The 25183-nt window shown below is 46.7% G+C and overlaps 1 protein-coding gene across 4 annotated transcripts in view; it reads left to right on the forward strand.

Annotated features, from left to right (window-relative positions):
- USP47 (ubiquitin specific peptidase 47) overlaps positions 1-25183 on the forward strand; it is a 1403064-nt gene that overhangs the window by 407454 nt on the left and 970427 nt on the right. For all 4 annotated transcript variants that reach the window (XM_085648190.1, XM_085648191.1, XM_085648188.1 and 1 more), the window contains one exon: positions 18488-18633. In XM_085648190.1, coding sequence (XP_085504316.1) covers positions 18488-18633 — 146 coding nt within the window. The remainder of the gene's footprint in view (positions 1-18487; positions 18634-25183) is intronic.

The raw sequence follows: 25183 nt of genomic DNA on the forward strand, positions 1-25183 counted from the left end.
GGGGGTCCAGTGACTGCGGAGCTTCCAGGGGGCCGGCCAAGGCCACAATAGAGCAGGGGTCCAGCGCGGAGAACAAAGGCACCAAGACCTCCGGCATCCGGGCGGGCTCAGACTCCGGGAAAGCGGCGGCGCGGTCAGCGCGTCGTCGCGCACGTTGCACCTCGAAAATCGGCGAGGATAGGAATCAGGATGATAGTCCGAGGCCAAGGGCCGGCGGAGCCGGGCGCTCAAGCGTCTGCTCCGGTCGCCATCTTGGCTCCTCCCTCTTAGGATTTACTTTTGATGAACTGGTCAAACGGATTTCTTTACGCCTTTTCTCCAGTATCACTCATGCCAACACCGATCATCAAGTTAAAGTTGTATCCCTCTACCATAATCCTGATTGCTCTGGAGTGACTGAGACAATGGTGGTTTCCAGAATTTCTTCACCTTCTGCTCAAACCTCTGAGGAAACTACCATGAAACCTTCTGTCCTGGACAGAAGACAAAATCATGCATACCAACGTATAATCTATGAAATAGACAGTATGGCTCCTGATGTCCTACATTATGGATATTTAAATTTGCCACCAGACTTTATGTATCACAAAAGCTGAAAACCATCTACCAGGAGTACTTATGCCTTCAAATAGAAGAGATTTGGTATTTTGGTTTGGCAAAAATGATGATACTCTGTCCTGCCAGGGAATGCATTCTTTCCTTATTTAATACACTTGGCAAACCCAATTTTGCATTTTTCTTCAGTAGAAGTACACTTAGTTGCTATACCTACTTACCACTAAAGCCTTAACCAAAAATATCTATTCACAGTCCTTGTCATCCGACTTCTTGAAAGTTCTAATGGTCTACCTTCAATCAGAACACCTATTACCCCATGGGAGTTGAATTTGGTTCTCTTAAAATTCATGGCTCCTCCTTTTCAGCCTATTCGTAGAGCCACATTGCAGCATCTTTAGGAAATTGTTTTTTTAGTTCCAGTAACTTCTGCTGAGAGTTAGTTACAGGTCTTATCGTCAATTGAGCCCAAATGAATCTTCCATCACAAGATGGTTTTAAAAACACAACCATTTCTACCCAAATTTGTCAGTTTTTTATGTAAATGAGACGATTTATCTACCAGTGTTTTGCCAATCCTTCATTGTTAGCCAAGAGATCACTTCATTCTCTAGATTCAAAGAGCAATCTAAAAGTATATTTGGAAAAAATGAAATCTATCAGAATGACAAGACCTCTATTTGCTAATTATGGTCCTCTCCAAATAGTTATTGTCCTTTCAACAGACTTTAGCTCCTTGGATTGTATCCTGCATTATGTGTTGCTACCAGATAGCAAATAAGCCTTTATCCGGAGCTCAAAGGATTGTATCCTGCATTACATGTTGTTACCAGATAGCAAATAAGCCTTTATCCCGTAAACCAATATCACACTCCACTAAAAGAAAATGACATCTACTGCCTGGGTCAGGTAAGTGTTCCTCTTTCAGAAATATGTAAGGTAGCAACTTGGAAAGCCCGTACGTTCACAAGGCATTACTGTCTTTATGAAGATTCCAGAGCTGATGTTTTAGTGGGTCACGCTACTCAACATAGTTTGTTTAATTACACTACACAAATTGTCTTACTTTTCCTAAATGCTGTACATTTGTATAGTTCTTTTTTTTTCATTGACAGCTGTGAAGTGTCCATATGCTTGCTACTCTGCTCTACGATAATGACTGTCAGTGACTATCCTATGATATGTTATGTGATTTTCTAGAGTGCGGCTAATCACCAGTGAGTGTATACTGGGTAGGGCAGGTCTGAGAGGGAAAGAGGAGATCATAGGTGTTTCAGGAGGTCGTACCAGGTTTTGACTGAGAGGTATGAGAAGGAGCATCCTGCGCTTCTTGTCTTTTTGATGTGAGGAAGGTGTGCTCTTGCGTGGGATGCAGATTGAGGTTGTCTGTTGAGTTGGTAGAAGTTGAGGTGCTGGCTGAACTAAGCTGGACCGGTGTTGTGTATGATGCAGAAGGAAATGTTACTTGTAATCCTAGTTCTGCATTGTGGGCATTCTCACTTAAGTCATGAACGAGACTCCCTCCTCCTGAGCAGTCAGTGTAATACTATTCTCTACAATGATTTCCCTATGGAATGTCATAATCTTTCGTTCAAAAAGAACTGATCCTGTGAGGCAAACTGCCAGGACAGTATATGCTGGGGGATGGCAGCTGCTGCTCTCTCAAAGTTACAGTGTATACTTAGTGCGGCTGATGCACGTTTCACCCGTCAGACACCTTTCTCTAAATTTTTTCTTTGAAGCTACAACTGGGAATTTCCTTTTATCATTTAGCACACTTCTCTGCTAAATGCTGCAGTGTTGTTTTGAATGATATTACTATAGTTTTTTTGCAGAAAAAAAGCAGTTAAAAGCTGGCCTGCCACAGACTTATGGAGATGTCACCAGAATGTTCAACAATGAGGTGGCTTACCTTTATTGCCAGAAGAAGATACATATGTATGTTCCTTGAGCGCTTAACTATTTTATGTTCATAATTCAATGAGAATCCCTATAATGCAGAACTTTCCTTTTTCTCTTCCCCGTGCTAGTCTATGTCCCTGACCAATACTGATTACCAATCATTTGCAAGTGAATCTACATTTCCCCTGCATTGGAACACAACCACCATCTGGTACGGTTGGTCATTGTTGCTTTGTTGGTTCATTAACACAGCTTTCCATTAAAGCTTTAGGATTAGGGTCTTCTAATGAGCGTCTACATTGAATCACTACATCATTGAATCACTACATCGCAACCACTAACTAGAGGGTCAATGGATTGTAAACTATACAAGTAAAAATATTTATATTTATGCAATGGCAGTAAAGATAAATGTGGCAACTATGCTAGAAAACAAACAATCACAAATGTATTCCTAAAGTGGAAAGTTTGAATTGCAGTTTATCACAGTAGAGCGAGCTTGACACATGAAACGCTGTTCGCTGCCTCACACATGGTATATAACAATATCTTTACACATTGAAATCATTCTCCTAATGGTCCCAATGTCTCTTCAATATGATTTTGTTTGAAATCTGTTTGACATTTTGAGAACAAACAAAAACATGGTGAACAAGCCTTCACTGGTGTATGCATCTGGTCAATAACAATGGTTCAAAATTATTCGAGAGTAATAGAATCAGAAGGCCATTATATTTCTAACAAACGTGCATTGTCTTAGGTTTACGAGGCAGGCCTCTCCGTAAGGCCACATCTCGTCAACTGAATACACTGCAGAATAAGAGGGGAGGAAATGTCCAGCCCCAAGAATAAAGTAAGATAGGAACATAACAAATCCAAGCATAGGAAGGGTTGTTGTAAGGTATGTGTGCCTTGCCTTGTCTGGGAAGTTAGTGTGCAGAGGCTTTTTGGGCTAAGATATTGGAGAGATTATGAATGTGGGTGGGATGTGCGAGTCAGGTGGGGAGGTTCGGCTGCTTTGCATTTAAGTAGACATCTCGTCGAAGGCAAGAGTTAGTCAAATAGGTTGAGGGCTTTGAGTCTAGGAGGCGTAAAGCAATAGTGTTCCAAGAGGGTGAAGTAGGTTATCCGAGGCTGCCACATGTGTGTGAATTTCTTGTTGGAGTGGGACACCTTATGAGACTGAATTTCCATAGCCAATATGTGTCAAAGGCATTAGAACTACTAGGCAATCAACCAGGCTGAGGCATTCTTCCAGTGGAGGGAAAATAGTTGCCTAGCTTCACCTAACATGGGCTATGAGTCACCAGTCAGCGCATGTCATGGCTTGTAGAATAAGTGGGTGAATACCCAGGATCATGGTGTTGAACAAGTCAGGGAGTGGGTAGCCCACCATCCCTTTGATGTGACTCCGAACCTCCTTCCAGTGAGTTGCTATGAGGGGGCAGGACCACCAGATGTGAAGAAAATTGCCTGTTGCTGAATTTCATCTCCAGCATAGCGTAGAAGCGGTAGAGTAAATGTGTGAAAGCGGGCCGGGGTATAATAGCACTGTCATTAGTTTATATGCCGTCTCGTGTTGGGATATGCCCCTATACAGTATGGGGATATCTTGCCAGAGCTGGTTCCACTGCTTCTGTGACAGATTGCGATCGAATTTGGTAGGGATGAATCTTGGATGGGGTGACTGCTGAATTACTTTGTAGATGTGGGTGATCAAGCTCCTTGTTCTGCTGAAGGACCGAACCAAAGTCTCAAAGGGCTTGAATGAACACGTGGCCCCTTGGGCGTTGGAGGGGAGGAGCGCCCAGTGTCTCCGTTGGTAGTAAAGCAGACTCCAGGACTCTGAAGTCTTGCTTACATTGCTTGAACATTTTGATCTGGTCACTCTAGAATATGTCCCTGATGGTGCGTCAATTCCCCTCTCTCCAGTCTACAAAGGAATGGGTCTGTAGCACTGGAGTGAACTCCGTTGTGCATGCTAATGGGGTGTTGGGGGACAGGGAGGTGGTAAGGCCTCTATTAAGAGCAATTTTGTCCCAGATTTACAGGACTGTTTTGGTGCTGATGGCTATGTAGGTGCATTAGGGTCGAACTTGTTTAGGAAGCCATACCAAGTCCCAGAGGGGACTACAGGCTACCACACTGTCCATGTGGAACCAGTGCTTCTCACTTTCTCGGATCACCCATTCCGACACCTATTGTAGGTGCGCCGCCTAATAATATTCGAGGAGATTGGGGCACCAGAGCCCACTCCATCTCTCCCCTTTCACCCGGTCCCTGGAGAGCATCAATATGGAGTTACAGAACCTTGGGCATTTCCATCCGCAGATAAAGTTGTGTGTATCCCATTGGAGATTGAGAATGGCATCCTGCGGGATAGGGGTGGGCAGCGTCTGTAACAAGTAAAGGATTTTGGACAAGGTGGACATTTTGACCACCTTGAGGCGTCCCAGGCAGAATACCTGCAGTGGTTTCTATCTGCTACGGTCTTCTAGGACGGACCACCAATGTTCTGGCACATGTCCAAGAGGTTAGGTTGGGGGTGAGGTTTAATCCCAAGAATTTAATAGACTTTGGAGCCCATTGGAAAGTGGTTGAGAGTCAGTAAGTCCGGGAGGTCGGTTTGGGATATGTCAAATTCAGGGCCTGTGATTTAGCCATATTTGTTTTGAAGCCAGAGACTTTTTCAAAGGCAGTTAGCATGGTAATCAGGGCGGGGAGGCAAGACTCGGGCCGGGTGAGGGCAGTAAGAGATCATCTGTGACTAGGGCTGGTTTATGTTCATGCCTTTCAAAGGGAATGCCTGTGATGTGCTTTGCCTGGTGAATACGAATCGCAAGGGGTTCTACTGCTAAGGCGAAGAGTAAGCGTGATAGCAGGCAGCCCTGTCTAATGCCCCTTGAAAGATGGATGGATTGGTTGGGAGGAGTGCCCATTAACGCAGATATTAGCAATTGGTGGGGTATATGTCTCCTTGATTTTTGATATGCTTACCTGGTTTAGGTATGAGTATGACCGCCACTCCCGCCATAGTGGGTATTGGGCCTGTGTCTGCTGTGAATGAATTGAATAGAGCCAACAAGTGCTTCTGGAGTTGAGGAAGAAGTTTGCGGTAGAACGTCTCCAGAAGGCCATCAGGACCAGAAGTTTTGCCCAAGGGTATCTTGCTGAGAACTCTATGTATTTCACATAAGGTGATTGGGGCATCTAGGAGTTTTGAATTAAGGGGGTCTAAAGGTTCCCATGGGCATTCATTAAGGTAGTCGTCTATGTTCTCTTGGGGTGTATTGCTTCCTGTATAGAGAGTATGATAAAAGTTGTGGAACGCCTGTTTTGCCGTTTCCTTCATTGCCTATGTTCCGTTTTCCAACTTAATTTTAGAGATGTGTGTGCGTGCAGTTTGTTGGTGCAGCCTGCTGGTGATGAAGAAGCCTAATTTTTCGCACCCCTCGTAGTTTGTCTGCTTCAGATCCAACAACGACCGCTCCATCTGGTTTGTCCGAAGCATTCGCAACTGACCTCTGAGTGTGACGAGTTGCCGTTTGGTGCATCTAGATGGGGCAAAAGGGTCAAAGCATTCCATGGCTTTAATGTCCGCCGTGAGACCGGTTTCAATCAGTCAGGCGCGCGCCCGAGTGATTGTGACAGAGGAGATGGTCCTCTGTATTGTGGCTTTGAAGCCATCCCACAGAGTTTGTCCTGAGATCTCAGAGAGGTTATGGGTTTCGAAGTACAGAACGATTGCTCTTTGGATTTCATCGACATCAGTAGGGTCTTAAAGCAAAAGGGGTGGGAGTCACTGGCGGGGGCAGACGGCCGTGGTAGTACCTGCGTTGGCTAGTGTGATGTTCGAGGGCAGTGGTCGAAGATGGAAATGTCCAAAAGGCAAGCAGAGTCTTAACTCGGTAGTAATATGCTGTTGAGAAAGACGTAATGGATGCATAAGGAGTGGACGTCAGAGTAGAAGTAATCGTGACAGTATCTTCAGGCGTCACCCAACCCCAGGTTACATTGCTTTTGAGGGCGGTAGACAACGCTCCCACCCCCTGGAAAGAAGCGGCACTGCGGTTCAGATCCGCCCCCACCATTTCCCAGTCAACCTGTGTCACATGGTCCCGTGCGTAGGCTGTGATGTATGCATCCTGGTCTTGGTTAGGGGTGTAAGTATTCATGAGAGTAAGAGCCCGAGGTGCCCGCTGGATGGTGAGTTTTAGGAAGTGCCCATTATCAACTGGCACACCTTTTAGAATCTTGGAGCAAAAGAAGGACTTACATAGGTTAGTGACTCCAGCAGTTTTAGTTGTGGCGTGAACCCAGTAGATAGTAGGACATTTTGGGTGGGACATACAGGGAGTGTCGCAGTAGAGTAACTGGGCTCTTGCAGAAATATAAAATCGGGGTCCTGCATAAGGAGGTAGTGCCATATCTGGTGCTGTTTCTTAGGAGTGGTCAGTCCTCTTGTGTTAAGAGATATGAGTTTGGTTATGCGGGTTAGCAGCCATGGGGAAGAGAAGAGGTGTATGCCTTCAGAGTACATGACCGGTTGTGGGACCTGTCGTGGAGAGCGGTATGAACCCTCCCAGAAACCATGGGAGCCAGAGATTCTGTCCGTGTCCCGTGGAAGGGATTGGAGTGGGTGACGGTTGTTACTTGAGGGAAGAGTAACCAGATGTACACTCTTACTGGACATCCTGTGGCATTGACAGGGGGAGGTGGCATAGGGAAATGGGCATAGCAGAGCAAATCTTCCCAGTGTACTTCACGACCTAAGAGGAAGAAAAAGGAAAGTAGAGAAGAACACAACATGCGGCCAACAGGGCCAAACTGCTCCATTGAAATCCTTGAATTGCCAGTGCTCCCGCCGTGGGGCCATTCAAGAGAAGTCACCTCCACAGGGCATGTGGTAAAAAGAAGAAAGGGGTCCCATCAAAATGTTTGGCGGCGGTGGTTCCACAATCTGCAAATTTCAGCAGAAGGCCTGCCCCCGTAGAGGGCCTGATGGCGGGTTCCCCATGTGGTGAGAGTCTAAGGGTGGGGCAGAGGAGGAGTAAGAGGTCAGCGGTCCAAAGCCAGTTAAGGAGCTCAGATCATCGCCACCGGGATCACTGCCTCCAGCAAGAAGTAGTGGGCCTTTAGGGCTGTGGCCAGGAAGTGGGGGGGCATACCAAGAAGTCTGCAAAGGCCACAGCACCGCCCACAGGTTCTAGAAGCCCCAGTGGCCGTGATCCAGGAACCACCCGGACAGTCCACAATATCGTAGGAGCCCGAAATATGGCGCCACTGTCTCCCTCTGCCTCGCCAAACCACCTCCGCCTCTTCAGGGAGCAGAAGAGCGGGCCAACAAGAGTGCCCCACTGGACAGGTGAGTGCTTTGGAGGGGATGCGTGGGCCCCCAGGTGGTTGCTGGTGCCAGACTCAAGGAGAGCCGCAGGCCGCAAGGAGGCTATAGCACTTAGGAGAAATCAAAAACAGAGGGCCCATGAAGGCTGATAAGGAGCGAGGAACCAGGGGAAAAATATTGGAGAAAAAAAGACAGCCTCCAAATGACTCCTTTTATATTATTAGTGTGCAACTCCAGTTATTCATAAACATCATTTAGGTTTATTATAGAGGCATATACATACATAATACTGACATATAATTTTTCACTCATTTTTATTTTCAAAATTGTAATTATCATCAAACATTTCTTTCCTTTTTTTCCCTTTGAATATCAAAACAACTTAATTTACCAATTTGCTGTAACTTCCTTAAATTAGAAGGAAAGAAGTCCTCACCTACCCACAGACCTCTCATACAACATACACACCACACCCTTTCATACAAGACATTCAATTAAAAACAAGAATACACAGGCAAAAATGCCTCCATATGTTCATGGGTACTTATACATGCAATATCATATATAAGGGTTTGTAGAGTGACAATATCCAAAGTCCCAAATTGTGAATAGTTCAACATAACCATAAAGATATATACATAATCCAATAGAAATCACAGATTCCTTTTAGTCGGCAAACAATGTGCCACCGGTTCAATGCGCCGACGTGCGTTTAGGTGAACCACCATGATTACGGTGGCACCTTCCTCAGGGCAACAAAAGATTAATACAGCAATTAAAACCAGAGATGGGCAGGGAGGGTATCAAAAATGTTTGGGAGGCCCGACAAAGATAGTCCTACATTTTTCAGACTCTTCTTTGCAATCCAGGACAGAGCAAAGGTGCCTGAATCCCCACTTGGCAGGTCCCCTACAACTATTATACATGCTTTTCTTCACTAAAATTATCCTGAACATATTTTTGTTCACCTAGAAAAGTGTAAAATGTGTAGAACTCTCTCTATCTTCGTCTAGCCTTCCAAACATTTTTGATTATTGGGATGTCCTCTCCTAAAATCACAAGTTTTACACTATGTAGGTACTCTCATTGCCAGATGTCAGTTACGGACACCTATGATATCGATCTCTGATGTCTTAAGCATGATTTGCTGTGTGAAGATGAAGCCAAGCTTGCTATTGTGGGGCTCCAAAGGAAGTTTAAGACCTGGTCGTGCTTGAGGGTATGGATGCGCTCCATATTTCGCAACCGATCATCATTGAAGTTCCAAAGCTCAGTTAAGTCCGGGAAATCCCCAAAACATAAGTCAAAACACGGCTCTCCTTCATCCGACCACCTCCATTGTCAGGAGTTGTGTGATGCCCAGGGTACGGTTAGGCCGTGGAGTTGTTCTTAAGCTTAAAAACCGATTCCAACCCTGCTCCCTATGCGCTCCTATGTTCCTGAGCCGTCAGCAGTGTTCAACAGTTAATGAGCTGAGACTGCCATGTACCAGATCTTTGGTACCCATCCGAATCCCTCTGGAGCAACTTCAGACCCTAAGGATTTTTGATTGCTCCAGTTGAATAACCTCTGGCAAATCCGTCACTGACTGTGCCTTTCGATCTTGCCTCAAGGGGGGCCCCCCCATCCTAGAGCTCTGCTCCACCAGCACTGGTCCTGTGGCAGCGCCCGATGCAGCCTTCGTCATCGCAACAGACGCCACCAGTCCGAGCCTCAAGGTGATCCCCGTCGTCTGAAGCGAAGTGGATAGTTTGGTCGGACTCTGAGAATCATCTGTAACTCCCTCCAAGGTCTCAAACAGCCCACCTTTATTCTCTTTCAGACCCTAGCAATGTGAGGATGACAATCCCAATGATGACATTACAATTATGACAATCTTTTCCATGATTTACAGGATACCGCTCTCCACACTAGCCTTTCCTCCCTAGATCCTGTAGTGGCAACAGAGGTGTCTGCCTCCTTTGCTACTTAAATCAGGATAGAAGCAGACATTTGAGACCTCCCCTTTCCCACTACAGAAGTCAAACATATGTTTCTTAACCCAGGAGAGATGAGTCAAGAACCTCTTCTACCCTCTTCTAATGTACTTTCTAATGTACTGCATCTGAGCAGAACCAGGATATTAGTCCCCAGTCAACATGCAAGTAGCTAAACTTCATAAGCCTACCTCTGGGGTCCTGAAGCATCTATTCCTGAAAGCCTGGTAGTGGTGGTATCCTCAAGCAGATTTAATCCAAATGCGTTTCCGACCTTCCCATCTGATAGAGAATCCAAACACAGAAACATTTAACCATAGACATGTGTTGGAGGCATATGAGCTGCAGATTACACACTTTTGCATAGATCGCCATCTGGTGTTGGGCCTGGATGTTTGCAGTTTGTTTTTCCTCTTGGAAAGTCTTTGGCAGTCACGAGGTCAGTGACTCCTCTTTGGATCGTATTGCGCATGGGCTTCGGCTCCATCCTTAGATTGTTTTTTTCCGTCATCGTGCTCGGATGTAATCTTCGCGCTCCGGTTCCAAACATTTCCAGTTCGACTATCGAAGCGGAATCCTCGCCTCACATCGCGGTATTGTTTCGATCGCGATCTCCTCAGTCAACGCACCTGCTCATCGACAAATCTTCGGTTCCAGTCGTCGACGGCGGCCTTCGGGGCTACCCAAGCTCCGGTCCCGGGTGATGGAAAGAACTCCATTCAAGAAGTGCCCTCGATGTGGGTCCAAATTCCCCCACACCGATCTTCATGAAGTGTGCAACCTCTGCCTCTCCCCTGAACACGAGGCTCGAGACTGTCCGGCCTGTTAGTCTTTCAGATCGAAAAAGACTATTCGGGACCGAAGAGCCAGACGAAACATGGCACACTCCTCGACCTCCGTTCCAGTCGACATCTCCGGAGACGACATCGAAGATCCGGGACAGCAGCGCACCGAAGAGGAACTCATCAGTGCTTCCGAAGCCGACGACTCAGATGTGGAGGACATCACTCCGGCGCAGAGGGTCATGAGTAATATACCCCCCCCCTCCCCCCCACACCCGCGCCGACACCCAAAAAGGCTTCGGTCACGCCTTCGCCTCCTGGCTTAGGCAAAACCAGAGACACTGCTTCACACACCCCACCTTCGGGCCCGGTGAAGAAGCCAAATGAGCCTTCCGGCGGCTCGAGCCAGCCTGCCAGCGGTGCCAAGAAACGCACTTCGGCACCGAAAAAGAAACCGGCCTCTACCTCGACACCGAGCTCCGCACCGAAGTCCTCGGGGTCGAAACCCAGCGCTTCAGTACCAACGCCATCTTCGGTACCGACCAAACCCCATAAGGCCCTCGGCACCGACACTTCCACGCCGAAGCCCACCTCGGCGCCGACCAAGAAATCTGAGGTTCCCAATCCCAGTGCTAAGCAAACTGGCACGGACAAGCCTAAAAAGTCATCGGCCACCGAAGACGGAACAAACATTGTCACAGGAACTATTTACACCGGCTCCCTTACAAAAAACTCTCACCAAGGATCCAAAAACTGGACATTTGGCACTCTCTTCCAAAAAGAGACATTTGGACAAACCGGCTCCACCTCCACCTCCAAAGAGGAAGGACTCTGCTACCTCCCCTTTCAGAATACCTGCCCCACCTCCTCCACCCTCTCCACCTCCGCCTTCTCCACCCCCACCTCATTGCTCTCCGACCCCGTCTCCAGACGATGATGATCAGGGGGACCCATATCACGATCCAGGGGATGTGCCCCCAGACCCCAACCCTACAGGATCCCCAGACCCATGGGACAACTACAATAACCCAGATATTCCAGACGTCCCACAAGATGACCTTTACCCTTCCAGGCCATCTCCACCGGAAGACTCATTAGGTTTCCACCACCTACTTCAAAGGGCGGCACATTATCACAGGGTAGAGTTACACGCTGACCCAGTGGAGGAGGATTTCCTCCTCAACACTTTTGATACCGCACATAGGTCTACCTCCATACTACCTATGCTCAAGGGGGTGGTAAAACACGCGCCAGAGGTTTTGAAGGACCCAGTCAGGGCCAGGGTCATTAACCCACGCATAGAGAAAAAGTACAAAGCTGCCCCCACAGATCCTGCCTATATCAAAGGGCCAGCGCCACTAGATTCCTTAGTGGTCTCCACTGCACGAAAAAGGTCAAATTCCCAGGCGTCAGACGAAGCACCACCACCTGACAAAGAGTCAAAGCTACTGGACGCGTCAGGAAAGCGCACTGCGTCACAGGCAGCCAATATATGGCGTATCGCCAACACCCAAGCGCTATTGGCCGGATACGATAGGGCACATTATGATGAATTAGAAACCATAATGCACCACCTCCCTGAAAGATACAAAACTAGGGCCAATGAATTAATTCAAGAGGGTAAGACAATAACTAACACTTCTATACGCTGTGCCTTAGATGCAGCAGACACAGCCTCCAGGGCCATTAATACTAGCGTCCTCCTCCGTCGCCATGCTTGGCTAAGAATATCAGGTTTTAAACCAGAGGTGCAAGCCTCCATCCTGAATCATCCCTTTGACCAAGAACACCTATTCGGCCCAAAGGTAGATGAGGCCCTCGAAAAAATGAAGGGCACCGATACGGCGAAGTCCATGGGAGCCCTGCAGTCACACACTCCTAGGCGCACCTTTCGCCGCTCATCCTTTCGGAGTACATCTAGAGGCTACTCCTCAGATACCGCGTCCACTTACTACAAATTCCCCTCTCAGTCCACCTTCACAAGGGGTTATCAAAGAGGCGGCTATAGGGGAAATAATAATAAAGGCAGAGGCAAAACAAATACTGCCCGCTCTGCCACACCGCCTACCCAATGACTTCCCCCCCCCCCCCCCCCCCCCCGCTCCCTCCAGACCATCCCACTCCGGTCGGGGGCAGACTACAAAATTCCCTTCATGTCTGGGAGACCATCACCTCCGACAAATGGGTGACCCAAATTATTCGGTTAGGATACTGCCTGGAATTAACATCTACCCCCCCAAACATTCCACCCAGGCAACGCCCAATGTCACAAGAACATTCCACATTACTAAAACAGAAGGTAATTTCCCTCCTACAAAAACATGCAATAGAACAAGTTCCCGTCAATCAGCAAAATTTAGGGGTCTACTCCCTATATTTTCTAATACCAAAAAGGGACGAGACTACGACCTATTCTAGATCTCCGGCCCCTAAACACATACGTACACCATGCTCACAGAAAGTACCTCAGATTTTTAGTGGACGGGCAACACTACCGGTTCAAAGTGCTCCCATTCGGAGTCACAACAGCACCACGGGTATTCACCAAGTGCCTAGCGGTAGTGGCGGCACACCTCAGAAGACAGCACATTCACGTCTTCCCATACTTGGACGACTGGCTGATAAAAGCCACGTCCTACAACCAATGTGTACACCACACCGCCACTACAATCCAACTACTTCACCAACTAGTCTTCACGGTGAACCACCAAAAGTCCCAACTAACACCATCCCACATAAAACAATACCTCGGTGCCACCATAGACACCTCAAAAGCCATAGCCTACCCCAATCCGGCCAGGATTGCAAGCATTCAGGCTTTGCGACAAAGATTCATACTTCAACACTCCCTTCCAGCAAGAGTGTTTATGCAACTGATAAGGATGATGGCCTCTTGCATTTTCATAGTACCCCACGCAAGACTCCAGATGCGTCCACTCCAAGAGTGCTTAGCGTGCCAATGGAACCTGGCCCAGGGGCAACTGACAGATCTGGTGTTGGTAGACGGTCGCACCCATCGCTCTCTGCAGTGGTGGAACACCACAAACCTTTCCAAATTTCGACCGTTTCTGGACCCGGTTCCACAAATAATACTAACCGACTCATCGCTCTCCGGCTGGGGAGCTCCTCTATTACACCTCACAGTGCAGGGCACATGGACGCCGCAACAAAAGTTACTCCATATCAACCATCTGGAGTTACTAGCAATCTCTCTAGCCCTAAAATCCTTTCAGGCACAAATTTTAGGCAAGGCAGTCCTCATTCGCACAGACAACATGACGGCCATGTATTATGTTATGTTATGTTATGTTATCTCATCTTCTATAGCGCACAGCTGCCCCAGCAAAGGGGCGTCCCGGCGCTTTGACTGGCAGAAGGAAAAAACATACAGAACAGAGAAAAAACCAGAAAAAAGTAGCAACAGGGCAGTGTATTAAGGTACATGCAGTATATTAAGGTCCAGGGGGGAAAAGATAGGTTTTGATAGCCCTCCTGAACGTAAGCAAATCATCTAGGGCGCGAATGTGAGCTGGTAATGAGTTCCAAAGCCTAGCCGCTAGATAGCGGAAGGAACGCCCTCCCGCTCTGCAGCGTTTGAACCGTGGAACTGTAGCCAGATTTTGACCCAATGACCTCAAAGAACGAGAGGGGATATAGGGGGTGAGAAGATGCTCTAGGATCAGGTGAGAGGACAGTTTAAGAATCTTGTAGGAAAGACATAGATTCTTAAACTCAATCCTTTGAGCCATGGGCAGCCAATGGAGTTTCCGGATGATTTCCTTCGCAGAGCAGAACCTAGGTAGGCCCACCAGGGCTCTGGCCGTCGCATTCTGTACGCGCTGCATCCGGATAACTTCCGCCTGATTGGCCCCCAACAGGAGCGAGCTTGCATAATCAAGCCGCGAGAGTATGGTGGCCTGAATTATCAACTGTCTAGTGGGGGTGTCAAAAAAATTTCAGGATTGGCCTGAGCCCACGCAAAATACCAAAACAAGTAGCAGCCACTTTTTTAGTGTGTCCGCAGAAACTGAGGGCGGGGTCTAACCAGACACCCAAGTTTTTAAGCTCGTGTACCGGGATGGGAGCTGAACCCAGCTCTGGAGGCCACCACTGAGCACCCCAGAGGTTGCTATGCTTACCAACAATAAGAACCTCCGTTCTCTTGGCATTAAGCTGTAAGCAGTTAGCAGTCATCCAGCCAGCCACTGCTGTCAAACCCTCCCTGAACCTAGGGGCCTCAGTCGGAGTCCCCACTGAGTGCAACCGCCAGCTGCGTATCGTCAGCATAAGAGACCATAGTTAGGCCCCACTGCTTGGCGACCGCAGCCAGCGGCTGCACATACAGATTGAACAACGTGGGGCTAAGTGCCGACCCCTGAGGTACTCCCTACTCGATGAAATAGGGTTTAGACTCAAATGGAGGTGTAGCGACCCTAAATGAGTTGCCTGCTAGAAATGACCGAAACCATTCAAGTGCTAAATCGGAGACACCTGCTTCTCCCAAACGCTGCAGCAGTATCGCGTGAGAGACCGTGTCAAACGCGGCACTGAGGTCGAGTAACACCAGCGCTGCAGTTTGACCGGAGTCGAGCACGGAGCGTAGATGTTCCGTCATAGCAAGGAGAGCAGTCTCTGTGCTATGACCTGCCCGAAATCCATTCTGGGAGGAATCCAGGATATTGGCAGTCTGAAGGTGTTTAGTCAGGATTCCATTGGCATGAGCCTCCGCAACCTTCGCGGCCCATGGGAGAAGAGAAATCGGACGATAATTCTCCAATTTGAGTGGGTCCAAGGCGGGTTTCTTCAAAATAGGAGTGACATGTTTCCACTTAGTTGGTACTGTCCCTGAAGAGAACGAAAGATTGATGAGTTGGCGCACGGGGGGAAGACATAGAGCAGCCGACTCTCTGAGCTGCGCGGGTCTGAGCGGGTCAGCAGAAGGCCCGGATTTTACTGTGGCCGCCAGCCTATCGAACTCTACCTCTGAAATTACAGGAAATGTGGATAGAACCACATTAGTAGTAGAATTAGGCCTCTGGTCCTCACTCTGAGGGTTAATACTAGGAAAGGAGCGATAGATAGTATGCACCTTTTCCAGAAAAAAGGTAGCAAGCTCTTCACAGTGGGACACTGAGCATATCTCAGCTGCAGGGGCTCTATTAGCAGTCAGGTCTTTGAGAACTTTAAAGATCAGCTTCGTAGGAATAGGACTGCGTTTGAACTCCTGGGAATAGTAGGCCGCACGAGCCCTACATATGGGTCTATGGTAAATTTCGGTTTTAGCCAGGTACTGCGTTTTTTTTCTCGACATTAAAAAACAAGGCGGCACACACTCTCCACAGCTCTCTCAACTAGCACAGCGCATATGGAGATGGGCAATTCCACACAAAATCTTTCTCCTAGCCCAACATGTCCCAGGAGTCCAGAACACCATGGCAGATCTGCTCAGCAGACAGACGCAACAGATCCACGAGTGGGAACTTCACCCGCAGGTTCTTCACCCGTTCTTTCAAACGTGGGGGCATCCACAAATAGACCTATTCGCCACCCACGAAAACACCAAATGCCCAAGCTTCGCCGCCAGATACCCACACCCATTGTTCAAAGGAAATGTGATATGGATTAACTGGTCAGGCAAATTTGCGTACGCTTTTCCACCTCTCCCACTAATTCCATTAGTGGTGCGAAAGCTACAACAGCATTCCCTCACGCTGATCCTAGTAGCTCCAACATGGGCCAGACAACCGTGGTACACCACGCTGCTGGAACTCTCTGTAGTACCACACCAAAAGCTACACCTCTCACCATGCCTCCTAACCCAGAACCATGGAGAGATCAGGCACCCGGACCCAGCTCAGCTCAACCTTGCAATCTGGCTCCTGAAATCCTAGAATTCGGATACCTAAACCTTCCCCCTGAACGTCATCAGAGAAGCTAGACGCCCTACCACTAGAGCCTGCTGCGCTGCCAAGTGGAAAAGATTTGTTGTTTATTGCCATAACAACACAATCAATCCTCTAGACGTGTCTATACAACACATCATATGCTACTTACTCCACCTACATTCGGCTACACCTCGCAGCAATTGCAGCTTACCTACAAAACAGGCAGCACCTATCACTTTTCAGAGTACCTGCCATTAAAGCCTTCATGGAAGACCTAAAAAGAATAATTCCCCCCAAAGTACCACCCTCACCTGTGTGGAACTTAAATATCGTTCTCACAAGGCTAATGGGGCCGCCCTTCGAACCTTTGCATAAATGCGAAAACTCCAATTTCTCACATGGAAAACAGCTTTTCTTGTAGCCATCACTTCCCTTAGAAGGGTCAGTGAGATACAAGCACTTACCATACAAGAACCTTTTCTTCAAATGCACCAGAACAAGGTTGTTCTCCGTAACAACCCAAAATTCCTACCTAAAGTCATTTCCCCTTTTCACCTAAACCAATCCGTAGAATTACTGGTATTTTTCTCGCAACCTCAAACTGTTGCAGAAAGGGCTCTACACACGCTAGATGTCAAACGAGCCTTACTTTACTATTTCCAAAGAACACAACCTTTCAGAAAGACCAAACAACTGTTTGTCTCTTTCTCTCCTCCACACAAGGGCAACCCCATCTCAAAATCAGGGATAGCCAGGTGGATTGTAAAATGCATCCAGATTTGCTACCACAAAGCAAAAAGAACGCTATCCGTTCCCCCTAAAGCCCATTCTACACGAAAGATAGGGGCGTCTATGGCTTTTCTAGGGAACATCCCATTAGATGATATCTGCAAAGCAGCTACATGGTCAACACCGCACACTTTCACTAAACACTACTGTGTAGATGTGCAAACCAAGCAACAAGCTAGTGTGGGCCAGGCTGTACTAAAAACACTATTTCAAACAACTGCAACAGATACCGGTGGTCGCCGCTAAGGTTGGGAACTGCTATATAGTCTATGCAAAACTGTGTAATCTGCAACACATATGCCTCGAACGGAATATGCTACTTACCAGTATGTATCTGTTCTTGGCATGTAGAGCTGCAGATCTACACACGCCCACCCGCCTCCCCGGCTACCTGTATCTGTTCCAGTCTATCTTATTTAGATACAACACACATGGGTTTCTTCACTGTTATTACTACGCTCCATCTTTCCCTGCTGTGGAAAAACAATCTGAGGATGGAGCCGAAGCCCATGCGCAATACGATCCAAAGGAGGAGTCACCGACCTCGTGACTTCCAAAGACTTTCCAAGAGGAAAAACAAACTGCAAACATCCGGGCCCAACACCAGATGGTGATCTATGCAAAAGTGTGTAGATCTGCAGCTCTACATGCCAAGAACAGACGCATACTGGTAAGTAGCATATTCCTTTCTCTTTGTCCAGTCAACACCAGCTGCTTCTTCTTTAAGCACTTCAATGCATTGTGTGTTTGAGTGGCAGACATTTTGCCAGTCATTGTACGGGTGCATTCCGCAGACCCTACAAACTCTTCTACAAGATGGCCAAGACGCTGTAACGTGTTCTGTATGTTCAGATTTGGACATTTGGATTCCCTCCAACGGTTTCACACCACCGAACATTTTTAAACATGCAATGTAATGAACATGTTCTACTTTATGCCATACCTAGCGCATCCACCCCTGGAGTAATTCACTAAAGTGCACCACCTGCACAAGTTAGCACTTTACAGTACAGTACAAAAAAAAATGAAAACGTGCATTGCAACATCACTGAAGCAAGACTCCAGAAGTGGTTGTATTTGTCTGAATTTTCACTTCAGCTCCTTTTCTCACGTAATGCTTTTGTTTTTTTGTTTTCCGTTGTTACATGTAAAGGAGATATTCAACTATTTTTGCAGTATTCTTACCATACATGTATTTGTTCTGTGGTATGTTTTAAACGATCAGTATAGGTGTATTTTATTTCTTTGCAACAGGTGGGAGTTTGAGGATTCTGAGGAAGATCCAGTGACCAGCATTCCCTATCAGCTACAGAGATTGTTTGTCTTACTACAGACCAGCAAGAAAAGAGCTATTGAAACCACAGATGTTACTCGCAGCTTTGGTTGGGATAGTAGTGAAGGTAATATTTAGTACACCAGTGTTGCTTTCTTTGTGTACACTTCCTCATTTATTATCTCTGTGACACAGATTTATTTTTTTTTTTACTCCAAAGCAGAGCTTTATAGTGAGTTATTACACTTCTAAAGAAAACATTTCACTTTGAGTTAAGATACAACAGTTGTTCTATGATAAACTTGTGTTTCTTTTTCCTATTGACATAACATTAACATTACCTTTATGGCCATCTTTCTTCACATTTTTATCCGTGGTTACCATCAGATGAGTATCAGAATGGGCAGAAAGTCTGTATATCTTAATACTTGTACCTGGTTTTGAGATGAAATACTCTTCCATCATACCACCTCACCCTCTGATGCCAATTTTCCACTAGACAATGAGCACTCAACCACTGATGTTCCAAATTAGTCCAAGCAAGCACTAAAGACATTTCGTCCTATGGTTTTTTCAAATTTTTTGTCAATTTTTAAATGCAGAAAATTTTGCCATTTTATTGGAATCTTGTATTTTTTGGACTCTGATCATCTCGTACCAATTCTGTGTACATTAACTGATAATTCCTTTTAAAGCTCATTAAAAAAAAATGCAGGGCCATCATTCGTTTTCCCAAAATGTATTGAAACATTGATCATTTTTTAATTTGGTCTGTACATATCCTTAATAGTCTTAAGTGTGAGACACTAGCCTTCTCCTTTATTTAAGTTGATTATTTTAGTTTTATTCCAGACTTTCCTATTGTAATTAATGAAACACCCGTAACGTTTATCATAGTCCATGCCAAACTCATGTTTTTTTCTTGAAGTAATTTCCTTGAAGGAGAATGATATCCAGTTCCGAATATACGACTGTAAAAAATATTCTGCCATTGCTTTTGCTTGCAACGTCAGGACTTTCAGTCATTGACTACGGCACGCATTTTCTCGTTTTTTTAAAACTTAACCTGCAATGGAAATTTACTAGCTCTTTTTCCATTAGTTTATTAGCTTTGCAGTTCTTACCCGTCCTTCCTTTTCTCTACTTAAAAAGCTCCCCTTCTTCATTTCATGGGCAGAATCGTGCCCTTTGGTATTCAACTCCATTTCAGAACTGGAAACTCTTTTAATCATTTTATTTTCCACCATATAAACCAGTAGCTGTGAGAATCTGGATATCAGTTATTTCCTTCCTTACTTAAGAGACCTTATTTCAAAAAGGTGTTTTGGCTAATAGTGTTGGTCTATCTTTAAATTGCAATAGAAGGCTAAACTATTTTCGCTCTACAGCTTAGATAAACTTCAAATTCTTGCTTTTATTGCTGCTTGTGTCGCCTTTCTCTGAATAAATATCCAGATCCAAGTCTTATTCATCCTTATGCCATGTTCACTCATTTTATTTTCCTAGAGTTCAACCGACACATGTGGGATGTTCTAGGAGCTGTAGAAACAAAGTGGCAGAGAAGTGCTTTAAAAGTCATATACCTTCTGTAAAAGGGTGGGAAATCGCTACAGCCAAGAGTGTGATTCACTTTAAGGGAATAGAAATATGTTCTGCCTCAGTGCCTCATCACTGCTGTCTCATGTGGTACTAAAAATGCTACAAGGTGAGCACGAGTTCCCTCTAACAATCAAAGAAGTGGCACATTTGGCGCTATGTTAAAGCCAACTCATATTATGTTCTCACTTTCCGCTGGAGTTGAGTTATGCACTTCAAAATGGAACCCCATTACTCGCCACTCTATGTACCAGAAGGTGTTTTATGATTTTGTACATTTTTGAGGGGGGAAAAGGCTGAAAACTATAACCTGAAAACTGATATTTATGAACAACTCACAATGTTGAGCCCAAGATAAATACATCTCAAACATCACTTCAAGCTAGGTATATTGTTGTCGCTTTTCTCCAGCACTACTCTGGTTTAATATACAGGCCCTTCTTTTGCAACAGTCGGTTAACAACAATTCTTTTATCCAGTCCCTTGCATTGCCCTGTGCCCTGTTTGCTTCCTCTTCAGTCCCCACCATATTCTGACCCACCTCCTATGGTCCGGCTATCTACCGCCTTTCTCTTGGCATCATTTGGTAGCGGCATGGACAACTCCTGTGTGTTGCAAGGTTGTGTGCCATTTCTGGTGGGGTTGCCTTACCTCCGCACCTTATGACATGACACCATCATTCAGCGGATGTGTGGATGATCAACATGGGTGTGGAAACGGGCAGTGCTAGCAGTTTGTTTTTTGCCTTCTTCCTGAAGACTGTCTGCTAATTCCTCCCTTCTTTTTCATAGTACTACATTCTCCAGTTGCTAGTTCCAATTAGCGCAATTGATTTCTACACTTCCTTCCCCAAATACTTACTTGGTAAAGGAGGCTTTTTACAACGTTTAAACTTTTTCCTCCTTGCCTACTGGCCCTTGTTTTGGGCACTCGGAGAATTGACCTTTTCCATGACCTGGCAACATGGCTTCATTAAAGGAGTAGCGCGTACCCTGATCCCTCCAAGAAAGAAGCAGTTGTACAACTGTTGCATCCAGATCTCAACAATTTTCAGTTACTTTTTTACCAGTGTTTCCAAACAGCACCATTTTTGTTTTAAAATAGTTTACAGTCCGTTCGCTTAATATAAACAACAAAGATTGACAAAATAACTTCTGGACACTTTTGTCACTATTGTCAAGTTTGAAGGAAGGTACAAGCTTAGTATAGTGCTTCTGGAACTCTAGGACTCTGTTGTGCAGGTGCTGCCTAGGTCTAGGAGCACTCCCAGGCCATGATCTGCCAAGCTATTGCAAACTGGAGAGATGAAGGTAAGTTCGCCAAATGCTGTATACGACTTACTTGCAAGGCAGAGCAGTTTCATCGTCGATGGCCCTTAGATGCCACGCCTGGTTGAGAAAACTGGTTTTCGGGGTCCTCGCTCATGGACAGGCTTTTGATAGCCCTAATCTTTTCTGAGACAAGGTGTGCTGAGTACTATAACGCTTCATTGACTGCAGAGCTACGGTCAGGTGCTTGGGCCTTTACAATTCCCCCTGCTAACCCCAGTCTGCTTTTTGCTCCTTTCGTGGCCATTGACTGGGCTTCCAGCTGCGTCTCGACCTGCCCACACAACATGGCCAGCAGCATTCCCAGCCCTTGCATGGCCAAGGATGCTGTACCCGCAGACCTTGTGGGTCAGGTAGCCAGAGGTGGGGTAAGTTCACCCCCCCACCTGCCCCTCCACCCCAGGCCGCTGCATCCTCAAAGCCTCCAACCATCATGGCTGCCCAGTGAGAGCAGGATATGTTATCACCTGCACCACTGGAGGTCGATAACATCCGACCTCTGAGTTCTCTAGATTGTCCAAAGGTGCTACTCTCTCCCCTTTGTGACTTCCCCTCCACCAATGCCAGCCACTTGCAACAGGCTGATCGAGGACCACATCTCATTACTCCGCCAGGAAGTGGAGCTATCTCGGCCAGAGCACACATAGAGAGGGTGCTGCCATCAGAAATAGGTTGTGTTTGTTATTACCACTACTTTCTGGTGCCCAAGAAGGCCAGAGGCCTTTTTCCTAGCCTAGACCTGCGTCCTCTCAATTTCTTCCTGAAAAAGGTGAAATTAAAAATGATCACAATCGCTTATATCCTGTCTTCCCTGAACCTGGGGGACTGGATGGTAGCATTATACTTCCAGGACGCTTACCTCGACGTTCCGTCCTTCCTGCCCACAGTTTGCCCAGTTTGCAGTGGGCCACAAGCGCTTTCAATTAGCCGTGCTCCCTTTTGGCATTACCAGCACTTTCGGGTGTTCACCAAGGTGATGGAGGTGGGTGCAGCTAATTTGCGGATTTCAGGGGTGCCTACCTTCCCCCATCTGGACAACTGGCTGTTGAAAGCGGGCTCGTCCCATGCAGTTGTCTCCCTTCTCTAGTAAACGGCTGGCCTCCTGCACTCTCTGGGGTTCACGATCAACGTGCCGAAGCCACACCTGATCCCTTGTCAGACGCTCCAATTCATCAGAGCAGTTCTGGACACAGTGCAGTTTTGGGCTTATTCTTCTGAGCAGTGAGTCCAGGATATTCAGGCTAGGATACTGGTGTTTCAACCTCTTTCCTGGATTTCAGTGACACTGACTTTGAGGCTGCTGGGTCTTATGGTCTCCTGCATCCTGCTAGTGAAGCATGCCTGTTGGCATATGCAGTGTCTGCAGTGAGATCTGACATTCCAGTGGGCATAGCATCAGGGAAATATCGCTGTCATGGTCCACATCTCGGAGGGCACAAGCTGGGTTGAGGTTATGGACACTATGTCAAGAAGCCCTGTCTCTCGACATGGCTGAAACGTCAGGGCATTTCCCTGGTGGTTCAACCCCTGTCGGACTCTCTGACTGCCAGAGCGGACTAATTCAGCCTTACATGCCTATCCGATCAAGAGTGGCATCTTCAACCGGTTGTGGTGCAAGGTCTCTTTCAGCAGTGGTGAGAGCCTTGGTTAAATCTGTTTGCCTCTGCCCGTAGTTCTGTGTGCTGGAGTTTCCAATGCAGCCCTCTCTGACGCTTTTAGTCTTGGGTGGAGTTCAAGCCTCCTGTATGTCTTTCTGCCAATACCACTCCTGCCCAAAGTTCTATAGAAGATCAGGAACAACCAGGACCAAGTCATTCTTTTGGCTCCAGACTGGATGTGGAGAGTCTGGAATCATGAGCTGTTGAGAAAGGCCATTGGTATTCCGATCAGGCTGCCCCTTTGGGAGGATCTCCTGTCACAGTAGCAGGGGATGGGTCTCCACCCGAACCCGTCAACACTCTGCCTTTATGCGTGAAGATTGCGCAGCCAAAGTGTGTAAAGTTATTTTGGCAGCTCGGCATCCCTCAACCAAGATGGTACACACCGGCGGTTGGGAGAAGTTTGTGGCATGGTGTTCAGACAAAACAGATTTACCCTTTATATGCACCCCTTTCCTAAGTCATTTTTTTTTTAACCTTATCCTGGCCCAGTAGCGCTCTACATTGGGCACAATAAGGGTTATTTATCGGCTCTTGTTGCCTTTCTGCGGCTGCCAGATCAACCATAACTTTTTAAGTCCCCTTTTGTAAATCACTTCCTTAAAGGCCTTTAGCACATGTTTCCTCCAGCTCCCTTTGTTATACCTCCGTTGGACCTCAATTTGGTTCTTACTTTTTTAATGTGTTCTCCCTTTGAGATGCTTCATAACTGCGCTCCTAGGCTCCTTACTTTCATGACTTCATTCCTGGTGGCAATTACATCTGCCCGCAGGGTCAGTGAACTGCAGGCACTGTCATCTCAGCCTCTGTACATCGGTCTTTACTCAGACCAACTGGTCTTTCGGACTCAAGCTTCCTGCTTGCCGAAGATAATCACCCCGTTCCACGTAGGTCAGTCCATCACCTTGCCTACCATTTGCGCTCTGTCTCGTCCCTCTAAGGAAGAGGATAGACTCCACCGGTTGGACCCCGAAAGAGCATTGTCACTCTACCTTGATTGCACACAACTGTTCCAGGTGGTCAATCAACTCGTCATGGGGTATGTCGAAGCAAGAAAGGAAAGGCAGTGCAGAAAGAAACTATCTCCCGAATCATTGTGCTCTGCATAAAGACCTGCTACACGTTGGCTAAGAATCAAACCCCCGAAGGGCTTGCATGCTCATTTCACTAGAGCAAATGCCGTGACACTGCATTAGCACATGGAGTTCTGGTCCTGGACATCTGTCTGGCTTCAACATGGGTGTGCTGCACATGTTCACCAAGTAATACTGCCTGAACAGTCAGGTCTTTGTGGATCCACTCTCCTAGCATGGAAAGTTTCAGAAAAAAGGACTTCAGTGCGCTGGAGTGGCGCCTATATAGGTATCATGCACGTTGCATACAGCACAGACTATGCCATATGGAGCCGAACGATTACACCTACTAGTGCAGGGATACTGCTCACGAAAAAGTTTCAGATCCATTCTGATGCCTGGGGATAATTTTAAGGTAATGAATCTGTGGCTATAGAGTCTGTACCAGATAAGGTGTTACTGAAGGTAAGACATTTTTTGGGGCAGTTCTGGACACAGTGGAGTTCAAGGCTTTTACTCCACCTCAACGAGTCAGGGACATTAGGCTGTGATCCCGCGGAGGCTCACACCTAGGATCTAGGTGAAAGTGATCCAGAGGTTTTAGGTCTCTTAGCACCATGCATTTTCTTTGTAAAACAGGCCAAGTGGCACATGCAAGCCCTGCAGTGCAACATGAAGTCTCAGTGGGCCAGGCATCAAGGTCGCCTTTGCGACATTATCAACTTCTTGGTGGAGGTGGCCTCTTATCTGCTGTGGTGGCTGACCAGCCATAATCTGCCAAAGGCAATTGCTGGCCGACTGGGCTCATTTGCAGAAGAAAGTAGACTTTTCACAAGATTTCAAGGTTCCTTGAAAAGAACCGAGGAACTGCCAGTACAGCATATATGATACTCATTATGATGGCTCACTTAAATGTGCAATGCCGTAGTTTTCAGATTTTCAGAGCTGCAGTATTTATAGCTCAATTTCCCATCAATTACACATACATTCTAATTTTAAAATCGTTTTTAGGAAGACTATTT

This window comes from Triturus cristatus, chromosome 3_2 (genome assembly GCF_964204655.1).
Source record: "Triturus cristatus chromosome 3_2, aTriCri1.1, whole genome shotgun sequence".
Taxonomy (NCBI): Eukaryota; Metazoa; Chordata; class Amphibia; order Caudata; family Salamandridae; genus Triturus; species Triturus cristatus.